Genomic DNA, 14,708 nt, shown 5'->3' with positions numbered 1-14,708 from the left:
ACAGATACACCAAGATTGAAATCATACCAACCATCTTTTCTGACCACGAAGGCATCAAACTAGAAATAAATCATAAAAAGAAGGCAAGGAACTATCCTACCTCATGGAGATTAAAAGCCACACTACTGGAAGACCACTGGACTAATGAGGAGATCAAAGAAGAAATTAAAAAATTCTTTGAATTGAATGACAAGGAGGACACCAATATCCTAAATGTATGGGATGCAGCAAAAGCAGTAATAAGAGGAAAATATATAGCAATAGAAGCTCACATCAAAAAACAAGAAAGAACTCAAAGAAACAACCTAATCTCGAAGCTCAAAGATCTAGAAAAAGAACAACAAAAAAACCCCATATCCAGTAGAAGAAAAGAAATAATAAAAACCAAAGCAGAAATAAATGAAATTGAAACTAAAAAAACAATCCAAAAGATCAATGAAACCAAGAGCTGGTTCTTTGAAAAAATAAATAAAATAGACAAACCCCTAGCCAGGATCACAAAGGAAAAAAGGGAGAAAGCACAAATACACAGGATCATAAATGAAAGAGGAGAAATCACAACGGACACAGCAGAAATCAAAAGAATAATCAGTAACTACTATGAACAGTTATATGGAAACAAGTTCAACAATCTAGAGGAGATGGACAAATTCCTACAACTCTACAATCACCCAAAGCTAGATAAAGAAGAAATAGAACACCTAAACAGACCAATTACAAGCAGCGAAATTGAAATGGTAATCAAAAACCTCCCCAAAAACAAAAGCCCAGGACCTGATGGATTTACAAATGAATTCTACCAAACATTCAGAGACGAATTAGTGCCTATCCTTCACAAATTCTTCCAAAAAATTGAGAAGGAAGGGACAATACCAAACACGTTCTATGAAGCCAATATTACACTAATACCAAAACCGAATAAGGACAACACAAAAAAGGAAAACTATAGGCCAATCTCCCTAATGAACACTGATGCAAAAATCCTCAATAAAATTTTAGCTATCAGAATCCAACAATGTATCCATAAGATAATTCACCACGACCAAGTTGGATTCATTCCAGGGGCACAAGGATGGTTTAACATCCGAAAATCAATCAATGTTATCCAACACATCAACAAAAAGAAATATAAAAACCATATGATAATATCAATAGATGCTGAGAAAGCTTTCGACAAAGTGCAACACCCATTCATGATAAAAGCCCTTGAAATTCTTGGGATACAAGGAACATACCTTAACATCATAAAGGCCATCTATGACAAGCCAACAGCCAGTATCATTCTCAATGGTGAAAAGCTGAAAGCAATTCCATTAAGATCTGGAACAAGACAAGGATGTCCACTCTCACCACTGCTTTTCAATATAATACTGGAAGTCCTAGCCAGAGCAATAAGACAAGAGAAAGACATCCAAGGAATCCAAATAGGAAAAGAAGAAGTCAAACTATCACTATTTGCAGATGATATGATAATATACATAGAGAACCCCAAAATCTCCACAGAAAAACTAATTCAACTCATCAGTCAGTTCAGTAAAGTGGCAGGATACAAAATCAACACGCAAAAGTCAGTAGCCTTCCTATACACAAACAATAAATCTGAAGAAGAAGAAATCAAAAAAACCACCCCTTTTATTATTGAAACAAAAAAAATCAAATATTTGGGAATAAATCTAACAAAAGAGGTAAAGGACCTATACAAAGAAAACTATAAAACACTGTTAAAAGAAATAGAAGAAGACACAAAGAAATGGAAAGACATCCCCTGCTCATGGATTGGAAGAATAAACATTATTAAAATGGCCATCCTACCAAAAGCAATATACAGATTCAATGCTATTCCAATCAAAATCTCAATGGCATTCTTCAAAGAAATAGAACAATTATTGATGAAATTCATATGGAATCACCAAAAACCCCGAATAGCCAAAGCTCTACTGAAAAAAAAAGAAGGAAATGGAGGCATCAAACTCCCAGACTTCAAACTATACTACAAAGCCATAATCATCAAAACTGCATGGTATTGGAACAAGAACAGACATACAGACCAATGGAATCGAATAGAAAATCCAGAAATAAACCCACAGATTTATGGTCAACTAATCTTTGACAAAGGAGCAAAGACTATGCATTGGAGCAAAGAAAGTTTGTTCAATAAATGGTGCTGGGAAAACTGGGTCGCTACATGCAAAAGAATGAAGCTTGACCACTACCTCACACCATACACAAAAATCAACTCAAAATGGATTAAAGAACTAGACATAAGACCTGAAACCATAAAATACATAGAAGGAAATATAGGTGAAACACTACGGGATTTGCACATCAAAGACATCTTTACAGACACATCACCCAAAGCAGTGATAGTGAAGACAAAGATAAACAGCTGGGACTACATCAAATTAAAGAGCTTCTGCACAGCAAAAGAGACAATAACAAAAACAAAGAGAAACCCCACCAACTGGGAGAACATTTTTGCACCCAACACTAATGATAAAGGACTGATCACAAAAATCTGCAAAGAGCTGATGAGACTCAGCAACAACAAAGAAAATAATCCAGTCAAAAAATGGGCAGAAGAGCTAAAAAGAAACTTCTCTGAAGAGGAAATGCAAATGGCCAACAGACATATGAAAAAATGTTCAACATCACTTGCAATCAGGGAAATGCAAATCAAAACTACAATGAGATACCATCTCACACCAGTGAGAATGGCACATATTAAAAAAACTAGCAACAACAAATGTTGGCGAGGATGTGGAGAAAAAGGAACTCTTCTGCACTGTTGGTGGGAGTGCAAACTGGTCCAACCACTATGGAGAGCTGTGTGGAGATTTCTGGACCTACTAAACATAGAGCTTCCATATGATCCAGCAATTCCACTCCTAGGTATTTACCCAAAGGACACAGAAACATCAATTCCAAAGAGCACCTGCACCCCTATGTTTATAGCAGCACTGTTTACAATAGCTAAGCTTTGGAAACAACCCAAATGCCCAAAAGTAGATGACTGGATCAAGAAGATGTGGTACATATATACCATGGAATATTACTCAGCATTCAAAAAAGATAAACACATGCAATTTGCAGCAACATGGATGGCGCTGGAAGGGATCATGCTCAGCGAAATAAGCCAAAAAGAAAAAGAAAAATACCGGATGGTCTCACTCATAGCAGGAATCTAGAAAACTTAAATAAGGGACCAGGAAAATGAATATAAGAAAGTGAAAATCAAAATCAACAAAAAACTATGAACCAGAGACACTTTTTGGGGGGTGGGGGGCGGGAGGGGAAGGATTGGGGTCAGAATGGGGCGTTTGCAATTGTATGGGGGAATATAAAAATAAAATTTAAGATTAAAAAAAAAAAATAATAAAGAACTACTATATGATCTAGAAAGTCTATGGTTGGAAATATCCAAAGGAAATAAAAACACTAAGACACACACACACACACACACACACACACACTCCCCCAAGCCCACACATCACACAAACAATGGAGTTATTCAGCCTTAAAAAAGAAGGAAACCTTTCTATGTGTGATAATATGGATGGACCTTGAAGCCAATAAGCTAAGTAAAATAAGTCAGAGAAAGACAAATACTGTAGGCCTCACTTTTATGTGGGATCTAAAATCAACAACAACAACAAAGCCAAACTTACAAAGAGATCAAACTTACAGACAAAGAGATCGAACTCATGGTTCTCAGAGATAGAGGATGGGGGTAGGATTGGAGGAAGGGAGTCAAAAGGTAAAAACTTCCAGTTATAAGGTAATTACTAGAGCTACAATGTACCACATGATAACGATAGCTAACAGTGTTGTATGGTATAAAGTTGTTCAGTAAATCCTAAGCATTCTGGTCATGAGGGGAATGTTTTTTCTTTTTTTTTTTTTATTATGTCTATACAAGAAGATGGATGTTAACTGAACCTACTGTAGTAATCATTTCACAACATATATAAATGAAGCCATCATGTTGTATGCCTGAAAATTAAACAGTGAAATGTCAGTTTTTTCTCAATAAAAGTTGAAAAAACTTTAAAAGTCAAGTCTTGTTTAAAAAATACATGAGGGGGCCTCCCTGGTAGTGCAAGAGGTTAAGTCTCAGAGCTATGAAGCTATGTACAGCCACTGCAGCATGAGTTCAATCCCTGACCATGAGGTGACCCACATGGCACAGCAGACCTCTCTTCTATTGCCCACTGCTCCCCTAAGCAGTATAATTCAGTAGATCCACCTGTTCAGCTCCCCACTCTGTCTCTGGTGAATTCTCTCACCTCCCTGCACCTCTTTTTTGTATGCATAAATAAATACGTTTTGTATGCATAAATTTTTGTATGCATAAGTAAATCTTTAAAAAAAGCACATAGAAATTTTAAGAACAAAAGTACATGTTCAATCTAATAAAAAAGCAAATCCTTTACAGCTTAGCATCAGAAATTATTCAGTATTGTGCTATCCTGTTAGTAATGCAGTCATAAATCTATGCAGATTCAAGGGGAGGACATGGAGACCCATCTGTGAGTCAGAAGAGCATAAAAAATATGCAAGCATATTTTAAAACCACTACAAGCTATTACTATTAAACCTAGCATTCCCCTTCTAGGAATTTTTCCTACAAAAGCAAGCAAAGTTGTACATAGAAGAACATATAAAGAATGCTCATTCTGGCATTATTTTTAACAATGGCCCTCAAATTTCAGCATTCCTCAAAATACCTGGAGAGTTTGTTAGGACAGATTGCTGGGTCCCACCCAGAGTTTATAAAGTTTCTGATTTAAGAGTCTGGGATGGGACTGGAAATTTTGCATTTTTAATAAGCTTCTAAGTGATTCTGATTCTGATGCTCTGAGGAACTAACAAGCAGTGATTTATAACAATACTCTCTTAAATTCTATTGCTCTACTCATTCTCCCATTTCATAAAGAAAATATGATCCAAATATACCACCATCCAACAGGAAGAACTCCCCAGCCTTGTTACCACATGACAAACATATCCTTAGTCATATTTTTGGTGGGAAAATGGGCAAATGATCTCCTAAGCCCAGCTCAGAATTTCTCAGTAAGATTAAGTTGAAATTTGAAATAGGAGGACAAAGAGAATCTTATAGATTACTCTGTTCTTTAGCCTCCAGGCAGAGGAACACTCCTGGCTAGTGCCTCATCCCCTGTCCTGTGTACACCAGGTTCTGCAGCAGCCCCAGGGCCTGCTATGAACTTAACAGGCACAGAATACTACAAGTAGCTAGGAAGTAACTTTCGTAGGTCAGTACCATTTCTATACTAGAAAGCATGGATACAGCTTATTTAAAATGTCTTCTTGCTATGAGTCTGGGGTATTTATTTTTAAAAAATGCTTGACCTTTATTGTTGCTGTTACTTGGCTGGATTATATCCCACATGCTATACGATAGCCAAGAGTCATCTATGGGGAAGAACTTCAGGTTAAGCCTCGGAACATCTGAGTTATACGCCTCAATTATTGGTCCTGAAGTTCTGAAATAATGGTTGCTTCCTTGATTCAAAATTCTCCCCCTCCTTTCTTAATGATTTACAAACTGCTTACCTCATCACAACTTACTTTCCCTGCCTGATCCACCTCATTCTTTCAATAAGAACTCTATGTTCCAGACCTCTGTGTTACAACAATCTTGGGTTTCTCCAAACATACACTGTACAGCGCAGCTTTACTCATCCACTTATTACAAGGTATGGACAATGCAGCTCTTACATAATTTGCTTCAGCACAATGCTTTATAGAAGCTGTCATCACAGACAACCTTAGGAAGACACATTCCAGACATGGGCTTGTAAACAAAATAAAGCAAATATCTTTACAAAATGCATGACTGAAATGTGAGCTAATATGAATGATAATCATATTTAGACCTTGTATCATGGTTTCAACAGCAGGCTTTAAATTATGTATAAGTAAAACTAGCATTTCTTACTTTGAGTTGCAGTTGTACCCTGGCCAGAAAGAATTTCCAACAGTTTTCTCTTGAATCCACCATGCCCAGACTACGAACTTCATTACGAATCCCAGAAATTATCTTGTCCACATCTTCATCACTGAACAAATCTGGGATTTCTCCTGCCCCCAAAAGAATGAGGAAAGTTTCTGAGAGAACATCATAATTTAAATTTTAGATGGCTTTTTTCCCAGATTATTTCTTATTTTTTTAGAAAATTACAAGTAAAATTTCTACTAAATTCCACAATGTTGAATTTTTTGTTACAACTTTAAACATACTTCCCCATATCATTTCAGACAACATACAGGGATTATGCCCAATATATGTGCCATGAATTAAAGTGTGTTAAGAAACTCTTTATGATGACACAGAAACATTAATTCCAAAGGGCAACTGCATCCCTATGTTCATAGCAGCATAACTTACAATAGCTAAGCTATGGAAACAACCCAAATGCCCAAAAACAGATGACTGGATCAAGAAGATGTGGTACATATACACAATGGAATATTACTCAGCAATCAAAAAAGATGAACACATTTAGTTTGCAGCAACATGGAAGGGATCATGCTCAGCGAAATAAGTCAGAAAGAAAAATATTGGATGGTCCCACTCATAGCAGGAATTTAGAAAACCTAAATAAGGGACCAGGGAAAAAACTAATTAATACAAAGTAAAAATCAAAATCAACAAGCAACTATAAACCAGAGACACACGGGGCGGGGAGGAGGGGTGGTGTGAGGGGAAGAAGGGAAGGGGAGAGGAAGGACTAGGGTCAAAATAAGAGGGGGATGCAATTGTACAGGGAATATAACCAAATTGATAATGAAAAATGAAAAATGATGTAAGAATTATATAAAATCAAAAATTAAAAAAAAAAAGAAATTCTTTAAATTAGCCAGGAAAAGATGGTAGTGTCTTTCATAGGTCCAAATATGCTTTTGATTATAAGAGTTGTTTTTTTTTTTTTGTTTTTTTTTTGTGGGACCCTCTAGGGATCGAACTGGAGCCGCAGAGGCTGTGGGCAGCCTCGCAACCCAGTGCTCAACAGCTGTGCCACCAGGGGAGGCCCCTGATTGTAAGAGTTTTTAGCTAATTTGGAGGCTTATTTCTTTTATTAGTTTTGAGATTAGATAAAGATAATTTAAATATTTTAAATTGAGTAAGAAAGGACTTAAATTTGACAGGTGAAAGTACTCTAAACATTACTTCGCAAATATGTCTGTACTTTGGAATTACAGGGAAACTTTAAAATCATTTTCTGCCAGTTTAGGAGTAAAAACACTGTCAATTAAGTTATCACTCATTATAATATATTATTCCTACACTTATTTTGTCAATGCTAGAGAAAAATGTTACTCCCCCAGGCCACTAGTCCCTAAAGCTAACAGTTATTATCAGTTCTAATTTCACTTTCCCCCCATATTTACATATGCTTTTTTAAGTGGAAGTGATTTATAAACCAATTTCAGCTTAAATGACAAAGTTTGAAATAAAAAATGTAATTTTTTTTTTTTTTTGCATTTACAAGCTACACTACACACTGAGGAAAAGCTATGATGAACACACCCCTGAAATTGTACATGCAGGATTAACACTGATCACTGAAGGCCCCTCGAAGATCCCTCCCTTTCGGAAGCAGACTAAGAAAGCAATATACCTCAAATTAGTTAGGTTTATAGGTTTCTCCCCAAAGACTGCCCCAGCAAACATCTCAAAGACAAATTATCTCTCTTTAAAGTTCACTGAAACTACAGATAATTTGTCACTGGGGAAGATCTTTCAAGAAATGTGTTGGTTTAATCACCTGATGCCAGCAAGTCATTAATCAGCACGAGAAAGCTCTCATCTAGAACCTGGGCATCTGTCAGCAGGAACACGGTGGGCATGTTCTTGGCTCCAGTTCTGATGTACAAATTGGCAAGATCTACCTGTAAGGAAAGGAGGCCATCACTCATGTTTTGTTAAAATGCTGATGTGACCACATTAGATGCATGTGTGTGAGTGCTGGGAAGAATTGAGTAACTATAATGCAAGAGCAGCTTTTGGTACTTTTCCTCTGTTTACATATTCTTTCCTGTCAGTGACCCCTTTTTAGAGGCAAACAGCATGACATCACCTCCATTCCTGGCACACAATGATGAGCGTCATGTTTGCGGTTTAATGGAGCACAGGGATGGAAACAGTCTGCTGATGCAAGCTCCCTTCTCAGAGTGAGGGTGAATTCTACAGTGCCTCAGTCAAGCAACACAGTGATTATTAGAACAACTGTCAGTTTCACTGAAAACAGTTTTTGTTTGGGTTATTTTGTTTTACTTAATCATATTGAAAGTATGTGATTTGATTTTTAAATAGCACTTGCCACAAACTCTAAGTACTATTCTGTAAGTATTATTGTGGTTAAAAGCAAAAATTAACAACATGTGAAATTCTTGAATGTATTCCCATTACAATTTATTTTCATATTTTTGTCCAAAGCAGAATAATTCTGTTTGCACCTGTAAAGGCAGTATCTTTTTTCTTGTCCATCCCACATGAGCACTAAAACTGATGAATATCAGATGGAGTCAGTGCAAAGGTAAAAACATGTTTAAATAGCAAAATATTTCCTGGGCCAAGTCTGTAGGCTGATAGACTTTTAAACCTACAAAAATGTTGTCGAAATTTACTAATTCGATCATGAAAGGTAAACAGGTAAAGACAATTATCTTCTCTAAAGCCCTTCTCCTCTCCCTATCCCCTCCCCCAGTCTCCATCACACGGTTAGTTTACACTTATTTGGCAGACACATGGGGGGATAAGACTCCCTGTCACCTTTACACACCTGAAATTCTTGGATTCCAAAACCTTCGGTGAGGGTGATCTGAAAGACCTCAAGGCCGCAAATGTAAGCCGCCAGCCGGGACAGGCTCTGCTTCCCACTGCCACCCACCCCAATCAGGAGCGCCTGGCGCTGAGGGGTCCTGAGGATCCGGCTGATGCGACACCTGGAAGAGAAAGCCCTGGGACATGCTGGTTTTGCTTCTTAAATATTTAGACATTAAATTCCTATTTTTATTTTGAACCTTTAGGCTTCATTCATCTGTTCTCCATCAAACAACAAAGAGGCTGCCTGCATCTGCCCACACGCTGCTTCCCTGGCAAATGGTCCCGTGCTACTAACATTTTGGATTCTCTTCACTGTCCTCCACCAAAACTCAATAAAGAAAACATATACATGCTTTTGGGAAAACTTAAAATATGTTTGAGAGCAAGAAAGATCCCAATTTCCACTACAAGGAAATCAAAAGGAGAATGTCACTGAGTCATCTAGCCTTGCCAGTGGAATTTCTTTATTAAGAATGGATTGGTTTAGATCAACAAACATCTCATCTGTAATTTTCTTCAAGCAGATTAAACATTTGCCTCTTTAGATGAGCCTTGCTTCCTTTCCACTAAAGCTTTCTCTGTGACTCTAGCAAATTTACTGAAACCACTTAGAATCAGAGTGAAATTTTCAGCAAGGTCAATGAACCCTTTATATTATCCAAGAGATTATGAATGCTTGAACTAATACTATTACACTTTATAGTTAGGAATAATTTGGTGTTATGATCAAAATAAGGGTTTGGCTGAAGAAAGGTGACATAATAACATTATAAATACTAAGCAACATGAAACAAAAAAAAAATGAGCATGTCAATATCCAAATGCTAAAAACTGGACATCATCATGTTTGCTTTAGGTTACCTTTCTAAAATGAATTGAAACATCTGGCCCATAATAATCCATAAGTGGATTTTTATGAAATCCATTTAGAGAATTTTTTTAAAATGAAATTGGGAAGTAAATTATACCAGAACCAGTATATCGAGCATTTCCTGAGAACCTTCAATAACTGAAAAAACAGGTCATTTTTACAAGCTCAGTCTTACACAAAATTTTACTTTATATGGCCACAAAACAAAACCACCTTGGGAAAGTCGTAAAATTACCCTGACACAAGCGCAAGCCCAAGTTACAAAGCAGGGTTTCAATTTCTTTTTAATGCATGCTTTGAGATTTTACCTTACAAGATTCTCTAAGTGGCAAAATCTGTCTACAACACTCAAAGACACGTTCTTAAATCCTCTCTAATGCTGAGCAAATCAGCGTCTAGTTCGTCATCCCCGATCACAGAAACAGCCTTCCCTTTGAGGCCACTGGGAATTCTAGCTTGAAGATTATATGGGAAGACTCTTTCCCTCAGCATCAGTAGGAGGTTTCTTCCACCTGAGCCATGACCTTCACACAGTCAGCTTATACTAAAACCAGAAATAGTGTTAACGCATTCACTGAACACCAACAATCATAGATTCTAAAACTTCCTTTGCATAATAAGAATGGCAACTGCAAAGGGATCAATAAAATGATCAATACTTTGCATGCTTTTATTAACTGATAATTGGAAGACCAGTAAAGTTTTTCTTGGACACCTTAGTAAACATTTCCAAGAGCAGTTCTTCTAAAAACTGAATTTTCCACATTTCCTCATTTTGGATTCCCTTCCTTGCAAAGTCTTTGATTTATTTTTAATCATGATTTTGTTTTTTTTTTTTTTTTTTTTTATGATTTCGTTATTTTAATCTCTGCCCAAATATCACTTACTAGAAAGGCCATTATTATTATTCACTGAGATAAAATTTCAACTACAATTCAAATTCGTATGTTGACACGCCAAACCCTAGTACCACAGAATGTTACCTAACTTGGAAATGGGGTCATTGCAGAAATGATTGGTAAAGATATCATACTGAAGCAGGGTGAGCCGCTTATCCAATATAACTGCTGTCACTATACAAAGGAGAAATTTGTATATGGACAGAGCAAGAATGCCATGTGAAGTGTGGCATTATTCCACTGCCATGTGACAAGAAAGTAACAGAAGCTGGAAGGGAATTCTGTAGCAGTGTCTCCCTAGCACCTTCAGAGGGAGCAGGGCCCTAGGAGACCTTCATTCCATTCTTCTTGCCCACAGAACTGTGAGACAAAAAACACCCATTTTTCTAGACTACCTAGTTTGTGGCACTTCATTACAGCTTCTCTAGCAAATACAACCAGTGAGAAAGGGAGGTGAACAGGAAGCAGAATTGGATATAAAGACACATAGCAGCAGCAATAGTGAGGTATTCAGACTATTCAAATAAGTTCATTCCCATGCTAAGATCCATCCAATAGCTTCTCACTTCACTTGGAATAAAACTGAAACCCCTTACTCTGATTATAAAAAAAGACTGTATAAGTAAGGTCTGTTCCTGTTTCTCTTTGTCACAGATGATTCTCCCCACTTCTCTATGCTGCAGCAGACAGACTCTAGCCTTTTTGAACAGTTAGCCTTAGGAACACATAAAATCTGTTCTCAGCCTAGAATATACTCCAGACCTCTACACACCTAATTTCTGCTCATCATTTAGATCTCACCTTAAATGTTACCTCCTCACATTAGATACCTAATACCTCTTCGGGAATCCACTTTTTTCATTTCTCAGAAGCAACCTACTGAATTTCTCAGCATGACACCGCTTCCTGATACACTATTGCTATTTGTTTATGTCCTTATAAATGTCGATCTGCATTAGTGTCAGCTCAGCTAGAGAAGGGACTGGGCTGTCTTGTTTGCTGCTGTTTCCCCAGCACTGAAAACACTGACAGCAGGGGGGCCACAGAAGGTCACACAGTGCACTATATGAAGGCTGAGGAGCTGAGTGAAAGCCTCGTCAGCCATCTCTGCACCAGGACAAGGGCCTTTTTCTAATTTACTACCTGGAAAACATGCCTCCTCTTTTTTTTTTCATATTGCACAAAAGTACTGAATAGGTTTAGCAATGTTCTTGCTTAGTACTCAGGGAGCACCCGATAAAACATGCTTAAAAATGATTAAATCAGTCTTGGTCCATCATGTCTCTTTCACTTAAAGACTTTATAACTTTGAACAAGTCACCTGTCTTCCTTTTTCTGAATATTTGTACCTAATGGTACAGCGAAATAAATAATCTGAAATTACAGCTGTGTTGGCAATTTTAGAATGTAGTATACCTAGCCATGACATTATTATTACGATTGTGACAAGCACACTTGCAATCAGGGAAATGCAAATCAAAACTACAATGAGATACCATCTCACACCAGTGAGAATGGCACATATTAAAAAAACTAGCAACAACGAATGTTGGCGAGGATTTGGAGAGAAAGGACTCTCCTGCACTGCTGGTGGGAGTGCAAACTGGTCCCACCACTGTGGAGAGCTGTGTGGAGATTCCTCAATCTACTAAAGATAGAGCTTCCATATGATCCAGCAATTCCACTCCTAGGTATTTACCCAAAGGACACAGAAACATCAATTCCAAAGAGCACCTGCACCCCTATGTTTATAGCAGCACTGTTTACAATAGCTAAGTTTTGGAAACAACCCAAATGCCCAAAAACAGATGACTGGATCAAGGAGATGTGGTACATATACACCATGGAATATTACTCAGCATTCAAAAAAGATAAACACATGCAATTTGCAGCAACATGGATGGCGCTGGAAGGGATCATGCTCAGTGAAATAAGCCAGAAAGAAAAAGAAAAATACCGGATGGTCTCACTCATAACAGGAATCTAGAAAACCTAAATATGGACCAGGAGAAAGAATAACTATATGAAAGAAAAAAATCAAAATCAACAAACAACTATGAACCAGAGACACTCTTTGCGGGGGGAAGGAGGGATGGGGTCAAAATCGGGATTGCAATTGTATGGGAAATATGAAAATAAAAATTAAAAAATATTTAAAAAATAAAAAAAAAGATTGTGACAAGCAATAATAGTTACTAGAGTCACCTGTTAATTTTATACTATATGGCAAATAGGTAAGAATTGAGCTCACAGAGTGGTAAGTATGGGCTATGGGAAAACAACAATTTTAAAGAGCCAATCATCTCCACTTTGTGCAAAAGCATCATGATTAGTCAACTCACACATGTTGCATGGCATCTTCAAATAACACTAGGTGCATGGCAGCATTTAGTTCATTGTAGTTGTCTAATGTCTCTGTAAGAACCATCTTCAGCACCTCCCAGTCCTTCACTGGCATATAGCATGGCTCTTCTCCCCCATTAGCGAAGTGGCAATAAATAAGAGGCTGTTGGAGTAGCACATGGCTCTCTACACCCTGCAGGAGGAGTAAGAGAAAAGTATGGTCATGCCGGTCATCCAGAATGGTTCCTCTGGAGGCCTAGCCAGGCAGAAGCTTGCAGGGAAATCTGTGAGTGGATGTACACTGTACCCAGTATACACTGGAATCAACAGCTGTCTCAGAAGCTAAGCACTGGCACAGTTCCCTTACTGCCTCACCTACTTCTGTCCTAACACCAATTGGTGACAAAGCAAACAGTGACCTCTGACATTCATAAACTTACATCGAAACATTTATAAGCAGTTTCCAGCAATTTTTTCTGAAACAAATCACAATCCTTCATGTCTATAAGTTTATCTCCATAAACACGAGAAGATTCATGAAGCCAGAGGCGTATTAGATCATTTTGATCCTTTAAACATTCAGGAGAAGCAAATAAGATCCCCTGTAAAGGAAGGATAGAAAAAAATTAAAAATTCAGAAGCTGATGACATTGCTAGACATTTTCTTTAAACATTTCCTTAAACCATACACTGACTTTAGCAATTTATTGAGTAAAGGGAATATCCAGGAATTGGTGCCTATTACATCTTCCAACAGGTAAAGGTTACAAAAACAAACACCAAAGAACTAACATGAAAGTCACAGGATCATAGTGTGTTTTTTTTTTTTTTTTTTAATTCTCAAATCCTTTGATATCACTTAGTCTAACACTTTTGTTTGACAGGTGACTAGGAGACACAAAGGAAGTTGCCTGAATGTCTACTCTCAGGAAGACCCAGGACCAGTTCCTAAAGATTTAACTCCCACTCTCACTCAACACCATGCCCTTCAGGATTTTGGATTCATAAAGACTCACTCCTCATGGAGAGTCAGTTTGTTTTGGACTCAAGAACACCTTGAGTGCCACAACAGACTAAACAACCATTTGTGGTGTCAGGTGCAGTTGACTACTAGAGTGGATGGTGACACAGCAGGCCTCTCATGCCAAGTCACCCACAGCCTTCTTTCTCTTTTCTTCTTAAAATCCACTTTTATTTTTTTTTAAATCTTTTTTTTTTTTATAGAGGCATGTGTTATTTATTTTTTTATTTATTTGTTTTGTTTATATATGCACTGGGTACAGTTAGAAGCGCGGGAAGGTGAGAGAATTCACCAGAGCCAGAGTGGGGAGCAGAGCAGGCAGAAGGACCGAAGTACACTGCTGAGGGGAGCAGCGGGCGGCAGGAGAGGTCTGCGCGCCATGTGGGACCCTCCTCCGGTGGCTGGGGAGCAGCCGGGGATCGAACCGGCGCTGCAGAGGCCGCGGGCAGCTTCGCAACCCAGCGCTCAACCGCTGCGCCACGGGGGAGGCCCTTAAAATCCACTTTTAAACAACCCTTTAGAGCACAATCTTTCAGGCAGATGCTAGAGACTCAGAGATGACAAGGAATAGTCCATATTCTTAGGAAGTTGCTATCCAGTGTGGTGGTATAGTTTTGAGGTAGTTGTCGAATAATGTAGAAAAGATGGTTATAAAAATATCCAGAAACAAAAATGACTAAATATGAAGTCCCACAAAGTTTCCATATTGAACCAGTTTAAAAC

At 37.8% G+C, this 14,708-nt stretch overlaps 1 protein-coding gene across 1 annotated transcript in view; it reads right to left on the bottom strand.

Annotated features, from left to right (window-relative positions):
• DNAH11 (dynein axonemal heavy chain 11) overlaps positions 1 to 14,708 on the bottom strand; it is a 304,261-nt gene that overhangs the window by 122,209 nt on the left and 167,344 nt on the right. Inside the window, 5 exon segments of the mRNA XM_037508957.2 lie at positions 5,960 to 6,102; positions 7,791 to 7,914; positions 8,808 to 8,970; positions 12,964 to 13,157; positions 13,405 to 13,566. Of these exon segments, the coding sequence (XP_037364854.1) occupies positions 5,960 to 6,102; positions 7,791 to 7,914; positions 8,808 to 8,970; positions 12,964 to 13,157; positions 13,405 to 13,566 (786 nt within the window).

The sequence above is a fragment of the Talpa occidentalis genome, unplaced genomic scaffold (genome assembly GCF_014898055.3).
Source record: "Talpa occidentalis isolate TD23 unplaced genomic scaffold, MPIMG_talOcc4v2.1, whole genome shotgun sequence".
NCBI classification, from domain to species: domain Eukaryota; kingdom Metazoa; phylum Chordata; class Mammalia; order Eulipotyphla; family Talpidae; genus Talpa; species Talpa occidentalis.
This window is presented reverse-complemented; position numbering and strand designations above follow the sequence as displayed.